Source organism: Myripristis murdjan, chromosome 1 (assembly GCF_902150065.1).
Source record: "Myripristis murdjan chromosome 1, fMyrMur1.1, whole genome shotgun sequence".
In the NCBI taxonomy this organism is placed as follows: Eukaryota; Metazoa; Chordata; class Actinopteri; order Holocentriformes; family Holocentridae; genus Myripristis; species Myripristis murdjan.
The window spans coordinates 41,518,379-41,543,564 of record NC_043980.1 but is presented as its reverse complement, the minus strand read 5'-3'; the positions used below and the strand labels follow the sequence as shown (position 1 = coordinate 41,543,564).

The following is a 25,186-nucleotide window of genomic DNA, read 5'->3' as shown; positions in this document are numbered from 1 at the left end:
GAAGTATGAGGGAACGCATACAAAACAAACACACATCCTGTCTTCATCCTGCAAAAAAGAGCCATCCGTATCATCAGTAAAACCCATTACAGAAAGCACACAAACCCACTATTCATCAAATTACAAATACTCAAATTCCATGATCTAATTGATTATAAAATTCTCTAAATCATGCAATAAAGCAATAAATCAACAGTTACCTACCAGTATACAAGAGTTGTTCCAACTGAGAGAAAATAAACATAATACCAGAGGAAACCTCATATTCAAAAAAACACCTGTCAGAACAAATGCAAAACTCTACTGTATCTCAACCAAAAGTGTAAGTCTTTGGAACAACTGCAGTATGGAGATGAAATCATGTGACACCTTAACCAAACTAAAGAAAACATTCAGAAACTCAGTACTCAAAAAATATGGTATGTAACAGATTATTGACATGCGTGCTTTACATACAGAGACAATCAGGGGCCGGTCTGAAAGCTCTGAAGTAATAATAACTAATACTGATGCTGGATCATATTTGGGGGTGCACATGCTCAGCGCGCATGAGGCGGCTAAATATTAGGACTATTAAACAAATAAATTATTTACTCAACAAGAAGCCACCGATCATGCACAGTGCCAGTTTGTAGTCTGTTCCCAACCATGCTGTTACTCAGAATGTATGAATCATGCGTTGAACCAGGCCACCTCGCCACAATGCTGATTAAATGCATTTGCGTATCATATATGATCTGTACATTGATCGAATGAAAATGCTTCCTTTTGACATAAACAAATGCATCGTTTGATGGCGCTTTTATAGCAATGTGCATGCAGTCGATAGCTCCGATTACATTAGGGAAACCAGCTCACACTTCAAATTGCACTTCAATGTTGGCCTGTTCAGCTGCAATGTATGGGAATTTGATAGACATGCGGATAATTCCGTCCCACACAGCTGGCATAACTCGGCTCAGGGTCGACAGGCACAGTCCCGATCAGACGGCCAGCTTCCTCTGGAATGCCCCTGTTGCAAGGAACCTCAGTGTGTCAGCACCTGTATGGGTACAGGCAGTGCATGGCTCCTCGCTGTGTCGCGCTCCGAGGCTGGCCGCAGCTCCGCGCACAGTTCCGGGACGATTGCCCTCGGGAACCTAAATGCGCTGATGAGCCAGTCGTCATCATGTGCCAGTAAATCCTCTCTGTCTCTGAGCACACGCTCACTTCTTATTGCACTGATTCTTGGGAATTTGGATAAAACAGGTTTTAATTTTGAAAAAAAAAAGTGAGTTAAATTACAAAATCTGAAGGTATATCATTATAGGCCAAGGTCTTGGCTGTTCAGCAATGTACCGGTGCAACCTCCTCATTTTGCATTTTTTTCATAAAATAGGTTTTTCCAGTTATTAGGCTACTTTGTTTTTGTCAACACCATCACCGTAATGTTTTTTTTTTAATTTAAAAAACATATTTTTGTATTAAAGAGACTATTACTTTAATAACGCAGCAGCACCAAAGAAACATATTGTAAGCATATTCATTTAAAACTAATATAACTGCCTCTGACGGTGGTGACACTAATCTGACGGTGGTGACAGTGGCATCATTACAACATACAATTCCAAAATTTATACCACTCAAGTCAATGGCTTCTTGCTTAACAACTTTATTTAACTATTTGGTACAAAAAATAACAATCCTGAGCACTGTTATAAGCATTTTTCAGACTTCAGTCATCACCGTCAGACAGAAAACCTGACGGTGGTGACGTCTGACAGTGGTGACAAAAACCTGCTCTTTCACATGATCAGCATGAGTTGTTCACATTAGCCAGCTTGTTTCCCCCCTGTTGCTACCTGCATCAGACCTCTTCTTAAAAAGTATACATTTATTCCATAATCTAATCTAATATTTTTTATACAGAAGTGACAGTGTTGACAATTTATGGTTTTATGGCGCATGCTTTTAGATCCACTAATCTAATTGCAGACATGTGGGTGTGTTCACTGTTCATCAGTGTTAATTTTTTTTTTTTTTATCAATTTTAATTGTTCATGTGTCTCGGATGTGCCCATCACTCTGAGGACTGAACATCACCTCTAAGTGTCGCCAAAGGATCAGTAGGTGTAGAAACATGCATACGCCAGCCATGAAGTTGGCGTGAGGCACCTCACATTTCCACAGTCATTTCACTCTTGATACATCTGAACTTTGCCGTGAAACAGGGCGTACGGCACGTTTTTGTGCCTGCACATGCTTTGTACATAAGGCCACGAGTCATTCAAGATTCTCACTTGTCTCTCAACAAAATCAGTGATGTCAATGAATGTAGCTCTCTCGCTGTGCATTTCCTGCAGTTCACTGGCTACAGTTCTCTACTTGTCCCTGAATTTATATGGCAACATCTTTATAACGGTAAGAATATTGGCTGGAACATCTAGCTCATGCAGATATGGCATCTCTTCCATGGCATTACAGCGGCCTCTGAGAAAAAGGCTGTACTCTTGAAGAGCTTTTACATCTTCAGTTTTGATGGTAGGCCATGAGAGAGCCTTTTCCATATATGCAGATGCTACCTTAAGCTAATTTCCAAACTACTCCCTTCATAAGGCCATTACCATGGGAACGCCCCGGTGGCTCACCGGTAAAGCTCACACACCATGTACCAGGGCTCAGTCCTGATCACAGCGACCGGGGTTCGAATGCAACCTCAGGTCCTTTGCTGTACATCATTCCCCCTCTCTCCCCTGCCTTTTCTGTCTATCTCTACTGTGACTGTCAAATAAAGCAGAAATGCCAAAAAAAAAAAAAAAAAAAAATTTTTTTTAATAAGGCCTTGGCATATCCCCTAGCAGGATCCATGTGCTGGCAGCTTCTAACAAGCTCTTTGGGATGACCTTTAGTATGCTGCTCCAGGAAATAAAGTATGTCACTATGGTTTGCAGTGTCCCTCTCCGCACCATTCTCAAAAACCTTCATAAATGCATGAATGCATATCTTAGAGATACCAATCTTTAATGGTGCTCCATTAAAGATTGGTATCTCTCTCTCCAGCAAAGATGAAAGGCATTGCTGCTGTATCAGCAGTGTTGTGATTTCATTTTGCTTTCTCATAATAGATAGATAGATAGATAGATTTTTATTGTCATTGCACAATCATATACGTATAATAATGCAACGAAATTAGGGCTCAGTCCTTTCGGTGCAGGGGAGAATAGAAAGCATCGTGCATCTTGCTAGTTGAATAGCCAAGTCCAGTAATAGATGGCTGCAGCCATGTCTCTGATATCAGAAAAAATTCAACAGTCACGGAAACACTTGTTGGATGTGCAAGCACAGTTCGTCATCCCGTGTTCGCCATGGACCTGGCGCTGGAAAATGCTGGGAGGCGGCGGCCCAAAGGGCTGTCCTTTCAGCCGTGTCAACGCGCCGGCCCTGCAGCCTCGGCGTCCTCCGGAATGTCCTGGCAGCGACGAAAGTCCGGTGAAATTGGCATCCCGCAGCGCAATCCCAAGCTCAAAAGGTCCTGATAACTGTTGTTTCCTTTGCTTGTTTACGTTTCCTCCTGGACTTGTCACTGGGAAGAACTATTCATGGAGACCCCGGTGTTCTAACGGCATCCTCCGGAATGTCCTGGTAGCGATGAAAGTCTGGCGAAAATGGTACCTCGCAGCACAATCACAAGCTCAAAAGGTGCTGACGACTGTACGCGTACATTGCCCAACATAAGGTGGTGTTTTAAGCTAAAAACACAACCGTTCACACATACAAAAACATATAATACGGCACCGAGAGTGGAGAGCTGTAGCCGCTGTGTCTATGCGCGCCGCCATGGCAACCACCAAATACACCAAATACAACCACAAATGTCAGTCATACTGTTTTGATCTTCATTTGCAGGGGTGATATCTGCATTTCCATGTTGAATTTGTGTTTCTCCTTGGACATTGTGATATACTGAATGTTGCTCAGGTTCATGGCGTCCCACTGACATAGGCTCAGAATGACTAAACTGAGATTGAATTTTGTCCTTAGGCCTTATTCTTGCATCCAGGTGGCCATGTTTGAGTTCCTTTAGTGACATTTGTGGAACAAATGAATTTGCTTTCACATTGAGTGTTCATATTTTTTCTTATCCTTTTTCCAGACAAGAGTTAATTCCATCCGAATGTTTTGTCATAGAGGTTTTTTCCACTTAGGATGCTCTGAGATTTGAACACATTCAGTTTTGCCATTTGCGCAGCAATTTCTTCATCCAATTGAAGCTGTTCCCTCATTTTGCAGAGCCACTCTTCCTCTTTGTCCAGTTCATGCTTGTTCTTTAATAAATTTTGTCTTATCTTTAATGGTGCCAGGTCAGCCTTAGTTATATGGCATGCAGAAGAAATACTAGAAGCAGCAGACCTTTTTCCTATAGATGAGGCTCTTGATCTGGAGGCTCTGCTTTCCAAGTTTGACACACTATCACTTGGCTTTTGGTCATCTTGCATGTCATCTATCTGGGGTATAGATACATGCTGCATTGATACTTGTGACTCATGAGCTATTGGCTCATGAGTAGTAAGCAGTGGTACCTGAGGTTCATGAGCTACAGGCTCCACTTCTTCAGTTCAACAGGGCGAGATTTAACATGACAGTCACTGGTGAGCAGTTCGTCTGGTTCACTCAACCACTTTTCAACATCCCCTTTAAAAGTGTTGCTGTATGTCACAATGCTAGAAAACCATTCAGTTTGTTTCCTTTGTTCATCCTCTGGGATCAAAGGAATCACCATATTATACTGTGGCATTCTCACAAAGTTTGGTTTAAGCCTTCAAAAGGGGTTGTACCTGTGGAACATTTTCCTTTTTGTTCATCAGTGATTTGATTTGTGATATGAGCCCTTTAATTTTATTCACGGTTGTTTTCTGCTCCTGTTGAAGCTTTCAGGCCTTTGCAGTGAGTTTAGCTTCCCTTTTTCCACAATCCATTTCAAAACTTGCAACATCATCATTATGTGAGTCATTTTCTTCTCTTAATTTCCCTTTTGATCATTTCAATACTCAATACCATTTCTTATGCATTCAATATCACAGCGATCGACAAACACAAACAGTGGCGGTCAACAAAAAATAAGGCGACCCACTCCCCTCTCTTTCCTACCAGCTACTGAAGCAGGTGAACAGGTGCTCATATTAACTATCATATTCCATGTGACCAAATATCAATCACCGTGACTGTAACACCAAATAATAATACAAAAATATATACCAAAATATAAACCTTGACAAATAACCCATAATGATTCAAAACTCAAAATAAATCTATTCATGGCTCTTACATGTCTTTTAAATTGTGAAGCCAAAAACAAATTTCCACTTGAGTGACATTAAAGAGTCCTATTTATATTATATATATTTATATCCCTGAGGCAATGCCGTTACAAGAATAATTGCTGACAGTATTTGGTATTTCTTCTCATGTAAACAGCAGCAATCAGTGGGAGTCAGAGGATATTTTACCATCAGTATCTTATTGTGCAGCTACACTTTTGTCCAAGAATTGTACAATAAAGGGATATTTCACCCATTTTGAAAAATTTGATATATAAGTGCTAACTGTTAGCCTTCTGCTACTGAGGTGGATTAAGGTGGTGATTTTTAAGAATGTTAGCTGGGGGGGAGTCCACCTCAACACCAGGAGGCTAATGGTTAGCATTTGGATCATCCAGCCAGTATCCAGCACTTAGTAACAACGAGAGGAAGATAGCACCACTACTGTCCTACACAACAGTGAAATATCTTTTTTTTTTTTTTTTTTTTTTTGTAATAGTTGAAATACACCTTTAAGAATTAAAGTATAAAACAGTTGAAACCACTTTTTATTTGTGAAAGTCTTCACATGCTGCTCCTGTTGGTTAGTTTTCAAACTCTTGTCCATAATACTAAACAACCTTAAGGGTAACCTTGTTCTGAAATAGCTTACCCAATTCATGGCCTGCTTGTTGTATAACCAACTACTGTAGCCTCTCATTCAATACCAAACTTTCATGGTCTTCTTCCTCTTTATTCTCATTATTTTCCTCTTCCTTCACTACCTTCCACCTTCTCATTATGTTGTTACACCCCCACTTCCAATTCTTTGTGCATTTTTTCCTCCTCTTTTTTGTGTTTTTTCTGCTCGTGTGACTAAATAGCTAAACGGCTAGCTGTGGCCACTACAGTCATTTCTGCATGTGATTTTGACCACCTAAATTAGCATGTCATCCATTGAATCATGAAAGATGTTTGTGTAAATAATCTAAAATGCTGACAGTTGTATGCAAGACCATAGAAGAAGAAGAAGTAGAATATGGGATTCTGTCAAATATATGCAGTAGGAAGATTCAATGTAAACCCACACAAAGAGAAAGTGAAAGGGAGGGATTTAGATCCTTACCTGGGTACTACTAGACTCCAATTTGCACTGTGGGCCCAAACCTATATGCTTTCACAAATTTACCAGCTTTAGCCTCAATCCTAACCCTAACCCACAGGTGTCCAATTGTGCCATGGAGGGCCAAGAGGCTGCAGGTTTTCATTCCACCTCCACCAGGTGATTTCACTGTTTAGTTCCTCCTTTCTGATACAAGGTGAGGTAATCAGTGAAGTCACCTGGTTTACAGTCAGTCAACTTTGCATGAAACTAATTCTCTCCCTCTCTTTCTTTCTCAGTTTGCTCTCAGTTCTCCCGAGGTGTCTACGCCATTTTTGGTTTCTATGACAAAAAGTCGGTCAACACGATCACATCTTTCTGTGAGACGCTGCATGTCTCCTTCATCACGCCCTCATTTCCAGCAGAGGGAATGAATCAGTTCGTTCTCCAGATGAGGCCAGACATCAAAGGCCCCCTTGTGTCATTAGTGGAATACTACAAGTGGGAGAAATTTGCCTATCTGTATGACAGTGATAGAGGTAATAAGTATTTAATTCTTTAATTGATTCTTTATTTGGAAGGGACAATGCACAATTCTAAAAGATTTGCACCAAGTTTTTATCAGAAATTTTCATCAGCAGTCCCCATTAAAAACATAACAATCACATACACATAATAATAATAGATTATGCTTATAGTGATTGCATTGCTGCAAGTGAAAGAAATGTATCCTTTTTGTATAGTAGTTGAAGTTATAAACTATTAATAATATTAATGATTAATTATTATTAATAATATTAATTGAAATGTTACTGTTTGATCTCCTTATTGTTTGCTCTCTCTGTTTATCCCCCTCCCCCTGTTTGTGTGCCTGTGTGCGTGCATGTGTGTGTAGGTCTGTCCACCCTTCAGGTGATTCTTGACACTGCAGCAGAGAAGAAGTGGATTGTCACCGCTATAAATGTAGGAAACCTGAAGGATGAGAGGAAAGACGAAGCCTACCGCTCTCTGTTTCAGGTACACACACACACACACACACACACACACACACACACACACACACACACACACACACACACACACAGAGTCTTCTGGCCTTGTGGAGTCGTTGTCAATTGGATCTGTTGTAAATATCAAAGTTATACAGCTACACTGAGAAAGTGATCGGAGAAGAGTATTGCAGAATAGTTAAAAAAAAAAGATCACTTTGTCATAGAACAGTATGATTTCTCGCACTGAACGAAACCTGATATAGTGCCAATTTAGCACTCCCTATATGTAATTTCTTAAATGTTATTACCAGTGATGGCGCTTTGGGGGGATGGTAGTTTGTTGTATATTCACGAATTAAAGAATCAGAATCAGAATACTTTATTGATCCCCAGGGGGAAATTACTTTTCGTTACAATAACAACTCCCACTCAAAGTGTAAAGTAAAAAGAGCAAATAGTCAAGAAAAATAAAGAAAGGAATATAAATATAAATATATATAGAATAAAAGAAAGAAAAAATATATGTACAAGTGCAAACATGGACAGGAGTTATTGCACTATAGGTTATTGCACATAAGTATGGTATTGAATATGGATTATTGCACAGGTTATTGCACATAAGTATGGTACTGAATATGGCTTATTGCACAGAGGGAATTTGCACAAGAGTTAGTTTATGGGGCCAGCCCACTGACTCAGAGTGTCTGACACTCAGAGTGAGGAGTTGTACAGTTTGATGGCCACAGGCAGGAATGATTTCCTGTGTCGCTCTGTGGTGCATGGTGGTGCGATCAGTCTGGTGCTGAAAGAACTCCTGTGTCTGACCAACACGTCATGGAGCGAGTTGGACACATTGTCCAGGATGGCTTTCACCTTGTGAAGCATTCTCCTCTCTAGCACCACTGTCAGAGAGTCCATCTTCACTCCCACAACGCTTAACACAAAGCTTAAATTGTTCATCATGACATAGCCAACCATTTTATACCCAGATAATGCTGTTCTTTGGCTGGTACAGCTGTTAAATATCCACAAAATTATGAAAAGCAGCAAGGAAATTGATGTTTTTTTTAAAAACGCAGTGACATACTTCAAAATTATTTGTTTGTCATTCTGTGCTCAGTGATTTAGCTTGTTCCAGTCTCATGTGTGTTTCCGTCTCATACTAAAACAGTGAGTCTTCTGTGTGCATACTTACCAAATGGAATCCTCAGCTGGTTCAGACCAGATCATGTCTTCACTGTGAAAACACTCAACATTCTGAGGTATTATGCAGTGTTTTCAAGAAACAAAGATACAGTATCTATACTCTCACAAGAGCAGTCGGAGACAGTTGATTTGTCTTACCAGAGTCACACAAAGATGTTACTCAAGGGGAACACTTACTCAGCAGGACGTTACTCAGGGGAAGACCCAGTCAGTCCTACTGGAATGGATTACTGAAGACAATGCAGTGTTTAAAACTCTGTTTTATTAGTTAGTGATTTTCAGAAATGCTCATATCTTGGTGGGTAATGAAGATTGTGCTCAAGAATAATACTAAATCAATGAAATCCCATTTTTTAACTGGATATACCATGAATACACACTGGCAGAAGGTTCAGCACAGATGCAGAGATTTCTCCTTTCAGGTGTAATGTGGAGCCTTATGTCATCTATTTTATTGAAGAAATGGTGGAGAGGCTGCTTATATTTTTTCAATGGAAATAAAACCCTGCTTGTGGCAGCAACAAGCAGAAAACTGCATGCTTGGTTAGAAGATCAGCCAGACAGAATAACCATGCAGTTCCTGATCAACTTTTACAGATATACAATGTACTCACTTATTGCATAGCGTGTGGTACAGAAATTGAAATAAGGTTGATGAATAAGCATTGCAGAGAATTATAAAAAACTGCTCAATACATTATTGGATAGCAGATATTCTCAGTATCCTCCCACTTAGTAGGTTGGAGATACTGGACAATCCTCGCCCACACATTCATACATTCAAGAACTTTTTTTTCCACAGGCCATTACCCACATGAACAATGCACCACACAAGAGCAAACCAAAAATTCCAACACCAATCACTTGTACAATCTGCAATAATTGTTAAGTTGTACAATACTTTTGACCAGGCTGTCTTATGTTTTTGTACTTCCTACTTATTCTTGTTTTTGCTTTTTATTTAGCAATGTTTCATTTCGTTTTATTATATGTTATTTCATTTATTTATTGTTTTATCAACATGGCACTGTTTTTATGGAGTGGCAATTGCAATTCCATTGTTGATAAACAGGCAAATACATAATAACTATTTATGTTAAATTCTGAGCAGCATGGCGTGCACTTGTTGTATTATTATTATACAAGTTTTCCTTCTTCTGTATCTTAGGACCTGGAGATTCGCAAGGAGCGACGCATCATCCTGGATTGTGAACAAGACAAAGTCAAAGACATCATGGAACAGGTTACCAAATAATATCACCACTACTACTAGTAGTATTACAAATACTACCATGACTACTACTACTACTACAAGTAATAACAATGATAATAACAATAATAATAATAATAATGATAACAAATTTTATGTTGCAGTTATAAAGCATAGTTTGTAAAGGATGTAGAGGCAGACACAAAAGTGAAGTGAAAAATAGCAGCTAGTGTTGATTCCAGAATTCATACCCCAATGACATTTAATCCAGTACAGTGATCGTCAACTGGCAGCCCGTGTGCTACATCTGGCCCATCAAAGCTTCTCTCTCTCTAAATATATATGTAGCCCTATCTTCCTAAAGCCTAGTTTATGCTCTCGCGTACATGTAGCGCACAGAGGGTTTGCGTAGCAAATGCGTCCCTTGCGGGCCCTCTGTGACCGACGCAGAGACTTGTTGCGCACCTCCCAAAAATTGTAACTACGCATTGTAACTATGCAGACCACAAGAACTATGATTGGTCCGCCGAACTACACCATTTCCGGCATTTCACTCCTCCGATTTCACTTCCTGCTGTAGTACCACAGCAGCGCCATTTTTAAAAGAACTTTTGTTGTGATCAGATCTCGACCTGTCGATTTTAATTTTGGCTGTGACTAGAACAAAGCCGGTAGGTAAACAAATAGAGCAGTGACCATAGACGTCACAGGGTCTACGTAGGTCTATAAAAAAATCATGAGCTGCATTAAAATAACCTTAAAAAAGTGTCGAGTGACCCCACTCGGCAAATAATGTGCCTGCGCTCAAAATCAAAACAATACAGATGGCTTCCGCCATGGACCATGTTTCACACACTCACCTTCACCTATTTTATTTTTATGGATTTTTTCTGATTTCATGCTCTCTCATGTTGCAGGAACGAATATTTCTGCTTACGGAGATGATGCAGTTGACTAGGTTGTCCTTCATTGTGGCCAGGGACACATATGCGTCCACACTTCAAAATATATGGGGACAAATTACTTCCAGGCCACCTCCAAATGTGGCTTGAGTGATTGGATCTCAGTGCGTCTTAAAAACATTTTGATTGCTTTTAGACTCGAGTTTAGTGCTGTCCACTTATGACTGAATCACTTAGGGGACAGATGTTAATGCCAGCTCTGAACAGCCTCTAGGTGAAAGTACAGTTTGTGGCAGTATAGGATAGTTGTTGCCAGAGGGTCTGTTACAAAGTAGGAGGCAGACTCAAGAGTGGTGAAAATCCCATAGGTGGACATGTATTTGCATGTGCAACCAGGAAATATGCAAAACAAGAAGACTAAGAAAAAAAGACTACTAACATAAGTAACTGAGGATAAATCAGCTCATAATAGCACAAAATCAAAATAATGGCACAAGCCCTTGCCTCAGCCATGTCTCATGTTCTCTGTCTGGCATCCCTCGGACAACTCTCAGCTCTCAGGCCATCACCATACTAGCTGCAGGGGTGGGCACCTTACATATCTCAAACACAGCAATTAATAAACGTACATCATCATTATTCACATTATTCACAGGGAGGCCTCCCTCCACACAGTGATTTCCCACGACTGATAGGAAACTAAGACAAGAATTTTCTTAACTCACTAATGTCATAAACCTGTGTACTGAAAATCCCAATAAAATTAACTGATACAATAAAATTTTTTGTGTGTCATTACTCTTTCAACCTAAGATTAAGAATGATGAAAATCTTAATTTAAATAATGCTAACGCTAAACACAAACAGACCAGGGAGAGTAATGTGTATTGACGCTATTAATTGGAATTCATGGTTAACATAACAGGCAATTAAACTAAACAAAGGCGAGAAAATGAAATGGCTAGGAAATGAACAGATACAAAAGTGACAAATAGTGTGACAATGGTGTTGTTGAGCCCACTTTGTCACAGGACGTAGTTATGTGCCAACAAAATGTACAGATGAATCTGAATAAAGCTTGTAGAGAGTTGTGATTTCTAACTTTTCTCAAAAATTTGTGTTACAGTCACACTGATCAAATTAACTTGTGTACAACAAGACTGATGTATGTAGACGGTACGATGATCACACTAATTGAATTTTATAGGCTATGATGCATTCCTGTTGGTTGGTTAGTAGACATAGGTCGTCGCAACAGTCACACTGAAGTTTCTTCTAAATTTCTGACATTGTCAGAATTTTGCATGCTACTCAAAGAAACGTTCCTCTTAATCTTGATGACCCCATTACCTTTACTATTGTGCCACCCATAACCCAAAATGTCAAGTTTGATTTGTTAACATCTATTGGTCAGACAGACATGAAATTGAGAAAGGACATTCATCTTATCCTGAGCACGATTCAGCTGTGGTATCCTCATGACCTTTCATATAAACACAACCCTCAGGCCAAAATATCTAAAGCTCATTTTCCCCCAGCATGCATCAAGCCAGTGGGGCACCAGCAGCAGAGGGCTCACGCTAGTTTTCTGTCAAAATTCTACACTGGCTAACAACTGCATTTTTTTTTTCTTGTTTGCTTGTTTTGTTTTGGTTATTTGTTTTTGTTTTCCAACAGGTGATCACTATTGGCAGACATGTGAAAGGATACCACTACATCATCGCTAACTTGGTGAGTCTCAATGGCTATGGCTACAGAGTCATCGATGCCTCAATGGACCAAACACTCTAGACACATCAAGTCAAATCTGGCTAAACTGCTGTTTTTAATGCATATAGTGTGTGTGTGTGATATCTGTGTGTAAGTGTGTGTATGCACATGTAAGTTATTTACAGTTAAGATGTTTTCTGGTGTTATTGTGTGTTTTTCAGGGTTTTGTAGATGGTGATCTCACTAAAATCCAGTATGGAGGAGCAAATGTATCAGGCTTTCAGATTGTAGATTTTGATGACCCCATGGTGGCAAAATTTGACCAACGATGGGAAGCTCTGGAAGAGAAGGAGTATCCTGGAGCTGATTCAAGAATCAGGGTAAGATTGAGACATTCATAATGACTTCTTGGGCAAGCATTTTATATATATATATATACACACACTACTCACAAAAAGTTAGGGATATTTGGCTTTCGGGTGAAATTTACGGAAAATGTAAAAAGTTCACGCTACAGTGATATTATATCATGAAAGTAGGGCATTTAAGTAGAAGCATACACTGGTGATTTCCTCATCTCAAACAATTTCTTGAAACAAAAGCCAAAAACAGTGGTGGGTATACCACAACAAAAAATGTCAATGTCTCAATAACTTGTCATGTGCCCTTAAGCATCAATTACAGCTTGACAACGACGTCTCATGGTGTTCACAAGTCGACTTATTGTCTGCTGAGGCATGGCATCCCACTCTTCTTGAAGGGTGGCCCTCAGGTCATTGAGGTTCTGGGGTACAGAGCTCCGAGCCTCTACACGGCGACTCAGCTGATCCCATAGGTTTTCTATGGGATTCAGGTCTGGAGAAAGTGCAGGCCACTCCATCTGAGGTACCCCAGTCTCCAGCAGCCGTTCCCTAATGATACGACCTCGATGAGCTGGAGCATTGTCGTCCATGAAGATGAAATTAGGCCTGTGTTGTTCATGCAGGGGCACAATGACTGGATTAATGATGTTATTCAGGTAGTATGGGCTTGTCACTGTACCATTCACAAAGTGTAGGGCAGTTCTGTACTGACTAGACACACCTGCCCACACAGTAACACCACCACCACCAAAGGCTCATCTGGTGACAACAGTGGCTGATGCATAGCGCTCTCCTTGACGTCTCCAACATCGTTGGCGGCCATCATTTCTGCTCAACATGAATCGGCTTTCATCAGAGAACCGCACTGAGGCCCACTGGTCCCTCGTCCAGCGTAAATGCTCCCTGGCCCATGCAAGACGATGACACCTGTGCCTGGTGGTGTGGTCAGGTACCCTTGCAGGTTGTCTAGCACGCAGACCATGCTGATGTAAACGGTTTCAAATGGTCTGAAGTGACACTTGGGTGCCTCTCACCTCCCTTAAACGTGCCTGGAGTTGAGTGGCATTCATCATCTGGTTCCGCAGGGCACTGTTCACAATGAAGCGGTCATCAGTGTGGGATGTGGCCAAAGGACGTCCACTTCTATGCCTTTCTGTGACTCTTCCAGTCTCTCTGTATCTCTGTTGCAACCTGCTGATGACACTCTGTGACACTGTAAGCTCAGTGGCCGCTTCCGTCTGAGAACATCCTGTTTGAAGCCTCGCAATGGCGAGGTGCTGCTGATCAATTGTGAGGTGTCGTCTTGGTCTCATGATGTCAAAATGTGAACAGCATGATGAGGTGGACTGTTTAAATACCAATTCTAATTGAACCAGGAAATTTATTGGTCGATTCATGGATCAAACACCTGTTGTGAATTTTGCCATTAAGCTCCTTGTTAGAGAACAGCAACTTGTGCAAAAGGTACTGAAACACTGAACAGTTGGACATGTGCATTCAAAAGTGAACAGAAGGTTACATTAAGTTCACCTGTAAAGGTTATCATCCTGAAATTTCACCCGAAAGCCAAATATCCCTAACTTTTTGTGAGTAGTGTATATATATATATATATATATATATATATATATATATATATATATATATATATATATATATATATATATATATACACACATACACACATACACACACACACACACACACACTATATTACCAAAAGTATTCGCTCACCTGCCTTTACTCATACTATGAACTGAAGTGCCATCCCATTCCTAACCCATAGAGTTCAATATGATGTCGGTCCACCTTTTGCAGCTATTACAGCTTCAACTCTTCTGGGAAGACTGTCCACAAGCTTGAGGAGAGTGTTTCTAGGAATTTTTGACCATTCTTCCAAAAGCGCATTGGTGAGGTCACACACTGATGTTGGTCGAGAAGGCCTGGCTCTCAGTCTCCGCTCTAATTCATCCCAAAGGTGTTCTATCGGGTTCAGGTCAGGACTCTGTGCAGGCCAGTCAAGTTCATCCACACCAGACTCTGTCATCCATGTCTTTATGGACCTTGCTTTGTGCACTGGTGCACAGTCATGTTGGAAGAGGAAGGGGCCCGCTCCAAACTGTTCCCACAAGGTTGGGAGCATGGAATTGTCCAAAATGTTTTGGTATCCTGAAGCATTCAAAGTTCCTTTCACTGGAACTAAGGGGCCAAGCCCAGCTCCTGAAAAACAACCCCACACCATAATTCCTCCTCCACCAAATTTCACAGTCGGCACAATGCAGTCTGAAATGTACCGTTCTCCTGGCAACCTCCAAACCCAGACTCGTCCATCAGATTGCCAGATGGAAAAGCGTGATTCATCACTCCAGAGAACGCGTCTCCACTGCTCTAGAGGCCAGTGGCGGCGTGCTTTACACCATTGCATCCGACGCTTTGCATTGCACTTGGTGATGTGTGGCTTGGCTGCAGCTGCTCGGCCATGGAAACCCATTCCATGAAGCTCTCTGCGTACTGTACTTGGGCTAATCTGAAGGTCACATGAAGTTTGTAGCTCTGTAGCAATTGACTGTGCAGAAAGTCGGCGACCTCTTTGCACTATGCGCTTCAGCATCCGCTGACCCCTCTCCGTCACTTTACGTGGCCTACCACTTCGTGGCTGAGTTGCTGTAGTTCCCAAACGCTTCCATTTTGTTATAATAGAGCTGACAGTTGACTGTGGAATATTTAGGAGCGAGGAAATTTCACGACTGGATTTGTTGCACAGGTGGCATCCTATGACAGTTCCACGCTGGAATTCACTGAGCTCCTGAGAGCGGCCCATTCTTTCACAAATGTCTTGTTTCACAGTCTGCATGCCTGAGTGCTTGATTTTATACACCTGTGGCCAGGCCAAGTGATTTGGACACCTGATTCTGATCATTTGAATGGGTGAATACTTTTGGTAATATATATATATATATATATATATATATATATATATATATATATATACACACACACACACACACACACACACACACACACACATATACATACATACATATATACACACACACACACACACACACACACACACACACATGTATATATATACAGTACAGGCCAAAAGTTTGGACACACCTTCTCATTCAATGCGTTTTCTTTATTTTCATGACTATTTACATTGTAGATTCTCACTGAAGGCATCAAAACTATGAATGAACACATGTGGAGTTATATACTTAACAAAAAATGGTGAAATAACTCAAAACATGTTTTATATTCTAGTTTCTTCAAAATAGCCACCCTTTGCTCTGATTACTGCTTTGCACACTCTTGGCATTCTCTCCATGAGCTTCAAGAGGTAGTCACCTGAAATGGTTTTCCAACAGTCTTGAAGGAGTTCCCAGAGCTGTTTAGCACTTGTTGGCCCCTTTGCCTTCACTCTGCGGTCCAGCTCACCCCAAACCATCTGGATTGGGTTCAGGTCCGGTGACTGTGGAGGCCAGGTCATCTGCCGCAGCACTCCATCACTCTCCTTCTTGGTCAAATAGCCCTTACACAGCCTGGAGGTGTGTTTGGGGTCATTGTCCTGTTGAAAAATAAATGATCGTCCAACTAAACGCAAACTGGATGGGATGGCATGTCGCTGCAGGATGCTGTGGTAGCCATGCTGGTTCAGTGTGCCTTCAATTTTGAATAAATCCCCAACAGTGTCACCAGCAAAACACCCCCACACCATCACACCTCCTCCTCCATGCTTCACAGTGGGAACCAGGCATGTGGAATCCATCCGTTCACCTTTTCTGCGTCTCACAAAGACACGGCGGTTGGAACCAAAGATCTCAAATTTGGACTCATCAGACCAAAGCACAGATTTCCACTGGTCTAATGTCCATTCCTTGTGTTTCTTGGCCCAAACAAATCTCTTCTGCTTGTTGCCTCTCCTTAGCAGTGGTTTCCTAGCAGCTATTTGACCATGAAGGCCTGATTGGCGCAGTCTCCTCTTAACAGTTGTTCTAGAGATGGGTCTGCTGCTAGAACTCTGTGTGGCATTTATCTGGTCTCCGATCTGAGCTGCTGTTAACTTGCGATTTCTGAGGCTGGTGACTCAGATTAACTTGTCCTCAGAAGCAGAGGTGACTCTTGGTCTTCCTTTCCTGGGTCGGTCCTCATGTGTGCCAGTTTCGTTGTAGCGCTTGATGGTTTTTGCGACTCCACTTGGGGACACATTTAAAGTTTTTGCAATTTTCCGGACTGACTGACCTTCATTTCTTAAAGTAATGATGGCCACTCGTTTTTCTTTAGTTAGCTGATTGGTTCTTGCCATAATATGAATTTTAACAGTTGTCCAATAGGGCTGTCGGCTGTGTAGTAACCTGACTTCTGCACAACACAACTGATGGTCCCAACCCCATTGATAATAGGCCGGGAGCCAGGTCCACCCCTCAGGATGTTTTTTGCTAAGTTTTTTTCACTATGATTTCCTGTTATCTTATACCTTGGGCCATCACGAGTTGATACCGACCACTCCCAACTCGGTGACGTTTGGTCTCAGGGGCCAAAAAACCCCCTTTTTAGGAAAAGCTCCTGGCGAAATTATGTAATTGTACATATTAAGGTACTGCAACTGCCCAAATGGTCGGAAAACCCTCAAATTCTGCATGATGTATCCTGACACATAGGGGAAACTACCAGAAAAAGATCCAGGGGTGTCCTGCCTTTCAGTTCTCAAATATCACCTTCAACATACCCCAAAAGACAAAAAAAATGTCTGTCCGCCTGAAAACTCACCATCAAAAGTGCTCAGTTTCAAACAATTCATTATTGTTTCACTGCCTAAAATGTTTATTAAAAACTTCCCACATTTCTAAGCTTCAATTTAAGTCCAAGGTGACCTTTCCATCTATAGGATTACAGCTGCTATGACCAAAGTTTTCCACTTTACCCCAAATCGGGAAAAAACTGAAAATTCCAGTATTACCATTTCAAATGGGCTTAAGCATATTTTCTGGAATCTAAACCCATTCTTAAACAAGAGGTGAGACTCCAGTTACGTCTTGATATACTATCTGAAGTGTGAATTACATGAAAAGAGAATAATGTTACGCCCCCAGATGGACCAGGGTATCAAGGTGCAACATTAAACAACATCATACAAAACCAGGTAATCATATGAGATTTATTAAAGAACTCAGTCCTGACACGGAATAAATGACTCGAGTCAACATTTCTTAACTATAGATAAACATTCTGCATAGTCAAATATCGAAAATAGAACACATTTCTATGGTTCTTAGATATTTTTGCTACTGTACTTTGACCACTGGTCATATCAGTGTATTGTATTAGTGTAGACTATGTCCCAGAAGATGCATTTTTGAAGTTTTATTCATGCTATCTCTTGATGCTTTTAGTGTGGCAGCAGTTGTCTGGGATATGTGATCTGGCTACACTGATAACATTTCTCTGCACCAGGATGTGTCCTCAATGTGTTCATGAAATACCTGGACTATTTGAGGATTGTAGTATGGTTTTGCTACTCTGAGCAGTGATGTAGAAAGTTGTTTAGGAGGGCTTTGTTTGATGATGATCTTATATACTACCAGTCAAAAGTTTGTACACACCTTCTCATTCAATGTTTTTTCTTTATTTTTACTACTTTCTACATTGTAGATACATACTGAAGACATCAAATATATGAAGCAAGATATATGAAATTATGTAGCAAAGGAAAAAAAAATTGTTAAATAACTCTAAATATGTTTTATATTTTAGATTCCTCAAAGTAGCCACCATTTGCTTTGTTGACAGCGCTGCAAACCCTTGGCCTTCTCTCAGTCAGCTTCATGATGGGTTAAAATTTTGAACGTGTCCCCAAATGGAGTCGCAAAAACCATCAAGTGCTACAACGAAACTGGCTCACATGAGGACCGACCCAGGAAAGGAAGACCAAGGGCTCTATTTTCCCGACGCAGTGAGGCGAACCCCACGCAGAGCTATTTTGGACCAGCGCAACCTGAGGGGCGCACAGTTTGGTATTTTGGCAGACCGACGTGCTGAGATGGGAGTGACGGCGCAGTAGGGAGAGGTGTCGACAGATTCAGCTTGGTGCAGTGACATTTTCATGCTAAAAGGCTTTGCCTAGGTGCGCCCAAAGCTCGCCATCTGAAACCAGCCCTGCGTTCCAAATCGCATACTTATACTTTTTACTTTTAGTATGTACTGCAGCTGCCCTTACAAAGTATGTAGTTTAGTATGCAATATGCATGCGAATGCATACTATTGGGACACACTACATACAGTACATCGTCTCTGAAGTCAGACCCTCTTGCTCATTTCCGAAGTGATACCTCTTCTCTGAATAGACAAGCTAAGCTAGTTTGCTGCTGTTAGCCAGTGAAAATACAGTGGAGTGGCAACTCTTCGCTTTGTTACACAATCTATGTCAGTGCGCTGCTGTAGCCTGGAAATCCCGGTAAAATAAAAAGTAACTTGTTTTTCGACCACTTTCACTTGTTTGAAGATCATTTTTCCTTGTTCCATTGGCAGTTTTTTTTTTTTTTTTTTTTTTTAACTTACTGAACTGTGTTTTAAAAACACAAACAGCTAGCTAAGAGGATGGCTGGGAAAGTGGAAATTCGAGAGAGGTCGGTTGGTTTGACAAGATCCTTTAATTCACACGTGAGCAGGCAAATACTCCCCGCAAACACACACGCCCGTCGTATACCATCATATAGCAGTCAAACTAAGCTGCATTTTCACTTCCACTACCAGGATGCCGATTAACACACACTAGCGAAGAGACCGAAACACAAAAGAAAATCCTCCAGGAAGGGAATTTCGTGGCTCTGTTCTTCCTCTTTGGCAGTTTTGGCAGCGACTTCCGGTGCACTCTTGTTGATACAGCGCCACCACGTCGGCGCAATGCTGCAACTGCAGTTAAAATGACATCCATCTACCACAACGCTTGTCAGAAAATAACAATTGTCCCGACGTCAGAGTTTTGAGAGCCGGGGGCGGCACGAAATTAGGCAGAGGCGGCCGCCTCGTAATTTTATATGCAGGAAAAACCCTGGGTAGTATGGGTATTGGAACGCAGGGCAGGTCTACTTTCAGCGCAGGTGGAGCGGAGCTGGCGCAGTGGAAGTTTGGCTGACCGGTGCGCAGTGCGCACACGTCACCAAAACCTCACAATCAGCACAAACGGTGCCAATCTCCTTTGATCTGACATCAGATGTGACGGGACAGTCGATATGGAGATAAATTTATGTGCTGATAGAGATAGTAGCATTGAATAGTGGTTTTTGTCAGTATTTATTGCATTGTTCATGTGCATGACATTCTGGACACCTGCCTGTGAGGTTTTGGTGATGTGTGCGTGCCGGTCAGCCAAACTTCCACTACACCGGCTCCGCTCCGCCTGTGGCAGCAGACCTCCATGTCAATTGTGTAAACGTTCATTACGCCTTCGCGCAGCGCATTTTAAAGGCGAGGACAGGGGCTCATTTGATTGGTTTAAAGTGAATCGGCAAACCCACTCCATGCCTTCTCTCCTCCCTTGTGCCGGTAGGAGGAACGGCGGAGTACTTGCACCACGGCACATGGCGTGCCAAAATTGCAAAATCCACCTGGCCACACCCAGTTGGCAAAGCGAAGTGCAGCTGTGCTGCGCCCCCGCCTTGCCCGGTCTGCGAAAATAGAGCCCCAAGAGTCACCTCTGCTGCTGAGGATAAGTTCATCTGAGTCACCAGCCTCAGAAATGGCAAGTTAACAGCAGCTCAGATTAGAGCCCAGATAAATGCCACACAGAGTTCTAGTGGCAGACACATCTCTACATCAACTGTGCAGAGGAGAATCAGGCCTTTATGGTCAAATAGCTGCTAAGAAACCACTGCTAAGGAGAGGCAACAAGCAGAAGAGATTCGTGGAAATCTGTGCTTTGGTCTGATGAGTCCAAATCTGAGATCTTTGGTTCCATCCATCATGTCTTTGTGCGACGCAGAAAAAGTGAATGGATGGTCTCTACATGCCTGGTTCCCACCATGAAGCATGGAGGAGGAGGTGTGATGGTGTGGGGGTGTTTTGCTGGTGACACTGTTGGGGATTTATTCAAAATTGAAGGCACACTGAACCAGCATGGCTACCACAGCATCCTGCAGCGACATGCCATCCCATCTGGTTTGCGTTTAGTTGGACCATCATTTATTTTTCAACAGCACAATGACCCCAAACACACCTCCAGGCTGTGTAAGGGCTATTTGACCAAGAAGAGAGTGATGGAGTGCTGCGGCAGATGACCTGGCCTCCACAGTCACCGGACCTGAACCCAATCGAGATGGTTTGGGGTGAGCTGGACCGCAGAGTGAAGGCAAAGGGGCCAACAAGTGCTCAGCATCTCTGGGAACTCCTTCAAGACTGTTGGAAAACCATTTCAGGTGACTACCTCTTGAAGCTCATCGAGAGAATGCCAAGAGTGTGCAAAGCAGTAATCAAAGCAAAGGGTGGCTATTTTGAAGAATCTAAAATATAAAACATGTTTTGAGTTATTTCACACTTTTTTACTACATGATTCCATATGTGTTCATTCATAGTTTTGATTCCTTCAGTTATAATCTACAATGTAAATAGTCATGAAAATAAAGAAAAAACATTAAATGAGAAGGCGTGTCCAAACTTTTGAGTGGTAGTGTACATGTTGAGATACATTAGCTGCATACCATGATGTGAGGGGGAAGGGAGGGGGGAAGGGTTAGGGTTAGGGTTAGGGTTGAACCACTTCATATGCACGCCTTAACAATAGTACGGCACACAGTCCTATGCCTGAATTAATAGCCTACACCTCTTACTAACGCTGTATAACTGCTGGTCATTGCATTAATATCCTACAACAGAACAGACACAGGATTATTATAAAGACAAAATTTGTCCCGATGGATCAGGTTAATTTCATATGAACAACAGATTTCCTGAGCATTTATATGGGCTACGCAAACTTCAATCCACATGATAAAAATTAATCCACGGACCACCAAAGTAATGTTTGACTGTTTAATTAAATCAACTTAAAATTACTCTGGCACGGTTGGAGGGGGTGTGCTCCAGTACAATACAAGCGCTCATGCACGAGCACATGCACGGTCACGTGAACGTGGATACGACGTAAATCATGCCGTCCTCCTGCTTCCGCAAAATTGTTTAATGCGCGCAGCGCAATTAACTGCGAATCACGGCATTGCACAATCAATAATCAATTGATAATAATAATAATAATCAACCAGATCCGGCAGACCTGACCGGGTGGCCACGCACTCCGTGCGGTGCTGGCCGGCACCGAGCAGGCACTGCTCCCCCAAAATTTCACAATCTTTCCAGCCAGGGGAGCTCATGTCACCACTAGGGGAGCTGTGCTCCCCTTAGCTCCCCCTTATTTCGCACCCTGATTAGCTGATAAAACTATGTTACTGGCTTTTAATCATCATCTTCCTCCTCTTCCTCATCATCACCATCCATTTTTGTTTGAATTTCATCAGTTAAGTCATCCTCATCTGTTTCCTCTTCTACCATGACATCGACAAGGGCTTTGGTGATGAACACCCTCAAACCATAGTGGCTCTAGCTTGCCTGTCTCTGTGTTCATATGAAACCCATGTTCGAGAGGGGATGGGATCTCTGGGTACTCCTCATGAGCCCTCTTCCAGACACATACCTGGAAGTTGACTCTTCTCATGTGCTGTAAGAGGACCCTCTTGCAAGGTGGGAAGGTTGAGAGGTCAACACACATCCCCTGTTTAAGCTCCAGGCTTGAGCCACACATCTTCTTCACCTTAACCTCTCTTGCCTCATCAACCTTTTTAACTCGGCGGCTGAAACCATATAGACAACAGGTGAACTCCTCAACACAACTGAGAATAAGCTCATCAAGCTCCCAAGAGTTTCCCACTTCAGCAAAGATCTGAATAAACTTTGAGTTCTGGTTCACCATCTTTATGGGTCGCACCTTTCCTTTGCCTTTGAAGGCTCAAGTGCAGTCTGCACCAGTGAAAGCTTTCAAAGGCCAGCAGAGCTGAAAAGTGTTCCTCTGAATAATCTTCAGCCAGCTGGTTGATGTTGATAAGTTGACCTCCCATGTCAAAGATGATGGTGACAGTTGATGACTTGGCATAATATAGGAGGATGAAGTAAATGTCAGAATCCTTTGCTCTGACTCTGACTGTTGTGATGTGAGGCATTTTGGTTTGGAAAGGTGCGACCCATAAAGATGCTGATGAGCTTATTCTCAGTTTTATTCTTCTTATTATTATTTATTCTTATTCTCCCCTTGCAAGAGGGTCCTCTTACAGCACATGAGAAGAGTCAACTTCCAGGTATGTGTCTGGAAGAGGGCTCATGAGCAGTACCCAGAGATCTCATCCCCTCTTGAACATGGGTTTCATATGAACACAGAGAAAGGCAAGCTAGAGCCACTATGGTTTGAGGGTGATGTCATCACCAAAGCCCTTGTCGATGTCTTGGTAGAAGAGGAAACAGATGAGGATGACTTAGCTGATGACATCCATACAAACATGGATGATGATGAGGAAGAGGAGGACGATGATGATTAAAAGCCAGTAACATAGTTTTATCAGCTAATGTATCTCATGTATAATATCATCAAACAAAGCCCTCCTAAACAACTTTCTACATCACTGCTCAGAGTAGCAAAACCATACTACAATCCTCAAATAGTCCAGGTATTTCATGAACACATTGAGGACACATCCTGGTGCAGAGAAATGTTATCAGTGTAGCCAGATCACATATCCCAGACAACTGCTGCCACACTAAAAGCATCAAGAGATAGCATGAATAAAACTTCAAAAATGCATCTTCTGGGACATAGTCTACACTAATACAATACACTGATATGACCAGTGGTCAAAGTACAGTAGCAAAAATATCTAAGAACCATAGAAATGTGTTCTATTTTCGATATTTGACTATGCAGAATGTTTATCTATAGTTAAGAAATGTTGACTCGAGTCATTTATTCCGTGTCAGGACTGAGTTCTTTAATAAATCTCATATGATTACCTGGTTTTGTATGATGTTGTTTAATGTTGCACCTTGATACCCTGGTCCATCTGGGGGCGTAACATTATTCTCTTTTCATGTAATTCACACTTCAGATAGTATATCAAGACGTAACTGGAGTCTCACCTCTTGTTTAAGATTGGGTTTAGAATCCAGAAAATATGCTTAAGCCCATTTGAAATGGTAATACTGGAATTTTCAGTTTTTTCCCGATTTGGGGTAAAGTGGAAAACTTTGGTCATAGCAGCTGTAATCCTATAGATGGAAAGGTCACCTTGGACTTAAATTGAAGCTTAGAAATGTGGGAAGTTTTTAATAAACATTTTAGGCAGTGAAACAATAATGAATTGTTTGAAACTGAGCACTTTTGATGGTGAGTTTTCAGGCGGACAGACATTTTTTTTGTCTTTTGGGGTATGTTGAAGGTGATATTTGAGAACTGAAAGGCAGGACACCCCTGGATCTTTTTCTGGTAGTTTCCCCTATGTGTCAGGATACATCATGCAGAATTTGAGGGTTTTCCGACCATTTGGGCAGTTGCAGTACCTTAATATGTACAATTACATAATTTCGCCAGGAGCTTTTCCTAAAAAGGGGTTTTTTTGGCCCCTGAGACCAAACGTCACCGAGTTGGGAGTGGTCGGTATCAACTCGTGATGGCCCAAGGTATAAGATAACAGGAAATCATAGTGAAAAAAACTTAGCAAAAAACATCCTGAGGGGTGGACCTGGCTCCCGGCCTATAAAGCAAGAAATTCCACTAATTAACCCTGATAAGGCACACCTGTGAAGTGAAAACCATTTCAGATGACTACCTCTTGAAGCTCATCAAGAGAATGCCAAGAGTGTGCAAAGCAGCAATCAGAGCAAAGGGTGGCTATTTTGAAGAAACTAGAATATAAAACATGTTTTCAGTTATTTCACCTTTTTTTGTTAAGTACATAACTCCACGTGTTCATTCATAGTTTTGATTCTTTCAGTGAGAATCTACAATGTAAATAGTCATGAAAATAAAGAAAACGCATTGAATGAGAAGGTGTGTCCAAACTTTTGGCCTGTACTGTACATTTGAACATTTATTTGTTCATAAATGTGTCTATTTATTCTCTGCTTTTTCTGACTTGGTTGACATGACAAACAGAAAGGTGAGGAGGGTTATGAACTTTTTTTGCTGTTAACAGAACTTTATCAGAGGATAAAGTCTAACTGTAGTTTGATCTCGATCTTTTAATGAGCTGTGGGTGGCAGGAATACACATTATTACATCTAGCCTGTCGATAACTAGCAAGAAAAGAAGGTAAGAAGTTGCTGAAATTATAGAAATGGGAACTGCCAAAGACTGTAATGTAGATTCAATCATCTCTCTGTTTTGTTTT

General features: G+C 41.6%; 1 protein-coding gene across 3 annotated transcripts in view; it reads left to right on the top strand.

Annotated features, from left to right (window-relative positions):
• The window catches only part of LOC115369722 (glutamate receptor 2-like), a 134,083-nt gene that overhangs the window by 58,410 nt on the left and 50,487 nt on the right, over nt 1-25,186 (top strand). For all 3 annotated transcript variants that reach the window (XM_030066585.1, XM_030066502.1, XM_030066425.1), the window contains exons 3-7: nt 6,678-6,917; nt 7,274-7,395; nt 9,745-9,819; nt 12,366-12,419; nt 12,620-12,778. In XM_030066585.1, the coding sequence (XP_029922445.1) occupies nt 6,678-6,917; nt 7,274-7,395; nt 9,745-9,819; nt 12,366-12,419; nt 12,620-12,778 (650 nt within the window). The remainder of the gene's footprint in view (nt 1-6,677; nt 6,918-7,273; nt 7,396-9,744; nt 9,820-12,365; nt 12,420-12,619; nt 12,779-25,186) is intronic.